The sequence below is a fragment of the Leuciscus leuciscus genome (genome assembly GCF_965113295.1).
Source record: "Leuciscus leuciscus genome assembly, chromosome: 23".
Taxonomy (NCBI): Eukaryota; Metazoa; Chordata; class Actinopteri; order Cypriniformes; family Leuciscidae; genus Leuciscus; species Leuciscus leuciscus.
Genome location: NC_138747.1, coordinates 22,564 through 27,500, shown reverse-complemented (window position 1 = coordinate 27,500; position 4,937 = coordinate 22,564). Strand labels below are relative to the sequence as shown.

The 4,937-nt window shown below is 39.9% G+C and overlaps 1 protein-coding gene and 1 long non-coding RNA gene across 5 annotated transcripts in view; one reads left to right on the top strand and one right to left on the bottom strand.

The window, feature by feature from the left end:
- Positions 1 to 3,041, top strand: part of il1rapl1b (interleukin 1 receptor accessory protein-like 1b) — a 225,090-nt gene extending 222,049 nt beyond the window's left edge. For 2 of the 4 annotated variants that reach the window (XM_082155835.1, XM_082155834.1), the window contains exons 11-12: position 1; positions 755 to 3,041. The exon at position 1 is cut by the window's left edge and continues 44 nt beyond it. In XM_082155835.1, the coding sequence (XP_082011961.1) occupies position 1; positions 755 to 1,482 (729 nt within the window). In that variant the 3' untranslated portion in view covers positions 1,483 to 3,041. The remainder of the gene's footprint in view (positions 2 to 754) is intronic. The other 2 variants (XM_082155837.1, XM_082155836.1) reach the window with 1 other exon arrangement.
- LOC309488054 lies at positions 1,724 to 3,815 on the bottom strand. Its single transcript, XR_014202002.1, has 2 exons — positions 3,040 to 3,815; positions 1,724 to 2,985 (listed from the first exon to the last, which is right to left on the bottom strand). It is a non-coding gene; the product is annotated as an uncharacterized lncRNA (long non-coding RNA).
- Positions 3,816 to 4,937: the final 1,122 nt, after the last annotated feature.

Below are 4,937 nucleotides of genomic sequence, written 5' to 3'. Positions count from 1 at the left end.
GGTATTCTTCCCTAGCCTTTTCCACTTGTGTCAACAAATCTGACTCACACCCTTTTACAAACTTCACTTTTGGGGGAAATTAGAAGAAGAGATCAGTGTCGAGATCTGTTTAGTTCTGCTGTTAGAGAGCAAGTGCTTTTGTGATTTAGGGAAATAATCGTGCATGAGTGTTGAACAGCATTAATATGTTTTTACTATTTATTGTAAATTAAATGGTCACAATAAGACCTTTTGGACAAGATGTGTCTAGTCATCTAACACAGACACGCACACACAGACATTGCCCTCTCTTTCACTTAAATACCATTTGCAGCCTTTTTTTGTTAGGGTTAGGCCAAAGTAATGCAGCACTGAACGAGTTTAGTTTTCTCATCAATGCTATATATAAATCACTGGTCAATATATAAAACTGCCTTGTTCAGAGACTTCAGCTCAATGAGATCAGAGCAAGATTTGTGTTTGATGTCGCTTTGTCTGTCCTGCTCCCCCATTCTGTGTTTTCAGTGTTCCCTCATTGAATCATTCTGCTGTTGTCACATGTTAGTGAAGTAATTTGTTGGAGAGTTTTACTCTGCACACAGTGCTATGCTATGGCAGTATTTAGGACACATTAGATTTGCGTTTCCTTCTGTTTTATTTGCATGTTGTCCTTTTCAAAGCAAAACAAATTGAATAAAAATAAGAATGATGTGTGAAATGTTTAACACATGGAAGCTATTGATGTTCTGCCTCTCTCTCTCTCTCTCTCTCTCAGCCTACATTGAGGATGTGGCTCGCTGCGTTGACCAGAGTAAACGTCTCATCATCGTTATGACGCCCAACTACGTGGTGAGACGCGGCTGGAGCATCTTTGAGCTGGAGACTCGACTGCGGAACATGCTGGTCACCGGAGAGATCAAAGTCATCCTCATCGAATGCGCTGAGCTGCGGGGAATCATGAACTACCAGGAAGTTGAGGCTCTCAAACATACCATAAAACTGCTAACGGTCATCAAGTGGTCGGGACCCAAGAGCAGCAAGCTCAACTCCAAGTTCTGGAAGCAGCTGCAGTATGAAATGCCCTTTAAGCGTCCGGAGCCCAAGCTGTCGCATGAGCAGGTGCTGGACGTCAGCGAGCAGGGCCCATTCGGTGAGTTGCAGACCGTCTCTGCGATCTCAATGGCCACAGCGACGTCCACCGCCATGGCCACCGCTCATCCTGAGCTGCGCTCTACTTTCCACAACACGTACCACACACAGCTGCGACAGAAGCACTACTACAGGAGTTATGAGTATGACATTCCTTCCTCTGGCACCCTCCCGCCTCTGTCAGCACTCGGTAACCAGCACACGTACTGCAACATCCCCATGACTCTGGTGAACGGCCAGCGAGCGCCGGGGAAACTGCCCCGTGAGCAACAGGCCGTAGAGGAGCAGCTCGTGAACAATGCTATGCTGCCACTCTTACCCAGGGAAACCAGCATTTCCAGTGTGATCTGGTGACATCGCCGGCAAGGGACCGCTTCCATTGGTCGAATGTTAATGGCACTTTTTAAGACCCTTAAAAACTGCTGCTGTTGACTTTGCACCACGACTCACAGGGATTCGAAATAAGGGGCAAATACTCGAGACATGCAGTTGAGATGAGAGATTAGGAAAGCCCATTCAGTTTCATTCTCTCACATTCAGCTCATTCATGTACTCTCAAGGAATACAGGGTCTTGTACATATCGTTTGCAGTGTCTTTGTAGCATTGGTATTTTTTCAGTTTAGATTTTCTTTATTCATTTTTTACCATGTCTGATTTGTTCTTTTCCCCCTTATTATAACACGACTGAGCAGAGACACGTGAGACCGAGTAAAGGCTGACCTGATGTGTTTTTCTCTTGACCTACTGTTTGAAATAATACTTGTTTTCTGAGTCATTATAGAATTTGTGCCGTTCTGATGTTTTCCTCTTTTGAGATTACATTTTTTGTGATTGGTTGATGAAATCAAGGAAAAACACCTTTATGCAAATGCTACTGAGGCCTGAAAGCTCTTCTTCTTCCTGAATGAACGGCCAAGCAGACGACATTCACGAAGAAAAACTAGATGTCATTATGATGCTCTAGTGTCTCTGCTGCTCTCTGTTTCTCTATTTAAGATATTGAGACTTTCTATTAAAAAGAAAGAAAAAAACAGCCTTGCTTTTTAGCTTGATAGGGAGAACTTAAGAAAAACTGTATATTATTTTAAAAGTTTTTTTTTTTATAACAAAAGAATTTGCTTGGAAAGACATAGTCACATTTCATTCATTCCTCTAATGGATGCACTGGAGAGACATTTTAGCTCATCAATTAATCTCTTTTCATAGAGAACAAATTGACAAAAGTATTTTTTATGTCCCTGTCAAATCATGGATGAGCAGGGGAAAATCAATATTTGTGTTTTAATTTTCCCCTTGATACTGGCATAATTTATGAGAGAGCATAGCAACTAGATATGTATTCAATTTATAATATAATTATCTCTCTCTATATATATTTGCAAAGACATTTTCACATCAGAAAAAGTGCTTAATCTGTCTCTAAATAGTTACATTATTTGTTCTCTTCACTGCACATTTAAACCTGTTAACCTCCACTATAGTGCCTCCAGCTGCTCCACAACAAACACCACCAACAGGTTTGGAGTGTTACTGCATTCTGTCACTGTTTATAAGGTACTGCCATCACATCACTTCTCTCCACCTCATCAGTGTGAATTTTTCCACGTTCTAGTGATTGTAGAAACTATCATTAGGGGAAGGAGCAGACCTGGGCTAATTTTTACCTCATTTTTTACAATGGGCCAGTCCTGTGTCATTAACTAGGGGCAGCTTACACACACCTCTACTCTCGTAGCTGAACGCAAGACAAGTAGAGGACCAAATGAAAGAAAAGCGAATGTCCAATATATTTACGAGGGTCCGTTAGTCAGCCCTCGTGTGCTGGACTGTCCAGGCATTCATTAATGAAGCTGTCCCTACACACACACACACACACACACACACACACACACACACACACACACACACACACACACACACACACACACACACACACACACACACACACACACACTGCACAGCCTAGTTCTGAGTTGTGCAGATGTTCAGTTTTGTTTTAGATGCCATGTTTTTTATTAGTCTCACTGTCAATCTAATGAAGGCTTTACATCAATAACTCACAACTCTGTTAGCATGTAAATGAAGGGAAACCAAAGCTGGTAGTTAGCGATGGATCCATATTTACTATATTTTGCCTTCTCAGTTGTGCTGGTGGATAAAAAGTAGGAGAAAAAATATCAAAATCTTCTTACAAATTCATTGTTGTACCAATCTATACAGAACAGCATAAGATGTGTTGTTCACATTGTATATTTGATTAGTAGTGCCAAAAGAGCTATTGTATAATATTAAGAACAGATCATATGCAAAAATCTGTAACTCACTGAGGCGAGAAAAAGAAAACAGGGTTGTGCCAAGCTTCTCATTAAGCATTTCATCTCAAACAGACCCCAGATTTCCAGTTTGTTGATGCCAGCTCTGTTTGGAATAATCTGTTGGTGCTGAGCTCATCTCACAATCACTGACCTGCTAAAGCCCGAGTGAATGACTCCAATCTGATTATTTCCACATTATTATTTTACTTTTCATATTTTTACAAGGATTTTTTTTCTTGTATTTTATATTACATTGTGTAAATATAAATTGAAATGGTAATAAAATGAAGACAATCTAGCTAGATTTATGAAAAAAAAACTGTTGGCATTTTCAAAGAGAGTGGCAAATTGTTTCATGAACATTTCTGATATTACTGATCAAAATAATAATAATAATAATAATAATAATATATATATATATATATATATATATATATATATATATAGCACAGAATTAGTCTCTGGCACTTTCACCAATCTTACACTAAAGATTAAGGTTCTGTTTGTCTCCTGTTTTTGAATTTTTCTCTTTTTTATTCTGTATCTGCAATGTTAATTGAAGAGAAACTATCATTAATAACAATAAAATATACATTTATTAATATTTCATGTTGTCCTATTTGTTTAAATTGAGTTATTTAAATTCACATAATTAGATGTGAAACTGGGTTAAAGCATAATGTAGTGGTAGATCTGAATAAGATGAAATGTTTAATAGTTTAATTGAATTGGTTCAGGCTACTCTGCTCTCTGTTCTGTTTTGTATTGCGCATGTGTGAGCGAGAGAAACCTGTCGTGTGACGTGCATCTGCCTTGGCTCTCAGCTTACAATTGAGAACCACCCACAGGCTGCATCCGAATATGCACACTTTCCTCCTATATAGTAGTTGAAAAATCAGTATGTGATCAGAATGCAATCAGTATTTATACAACAGTGGACGAAAAATACCCAAATTACCTAACTACTTCCATTGAGATTCTGAAGTGTGCATCTGATTGACACTTTACTATCCCATGAGACCACTGGAAAGGATTTGTGAATGGCAGTGAAGTAACAATCCCTAACTCTGGTTCCTCTTCAGTCGGTCAGTTGATGCCACGTACGACGAATAGGAATCTCGCTAGAGAGGCCAATCTACTTCGAGTGAAACTAAACGAGCCAATGCACATTGGCGTGCAATCATTTGCATCAGTTGTTCAGCCACGCAGCGCGGGTATATAATGAGTGGCAGGTGCGATTGCACTTCAGCTTTTTGCTTCGGAGCCGAGCGTTTCGATGCTGTTCTCTTTAGTGAAGCTGTTTATATTAAACGAGCAAGCTCTTCAGGAGGATCTCTCACGTCTGGTGCGGGCGATACAGCGCGGCAGTGGGGTTGACTTCTTTCTCTCTCTCTCTTTCTGTCTTTTTGTGTTTGTGTTGTTTGTAAACTGAGCAAAACAAAAAGGCTGTTCTTACAGCTGATATGGTGCGCCAAGAGCGCTGAAAGGACGTT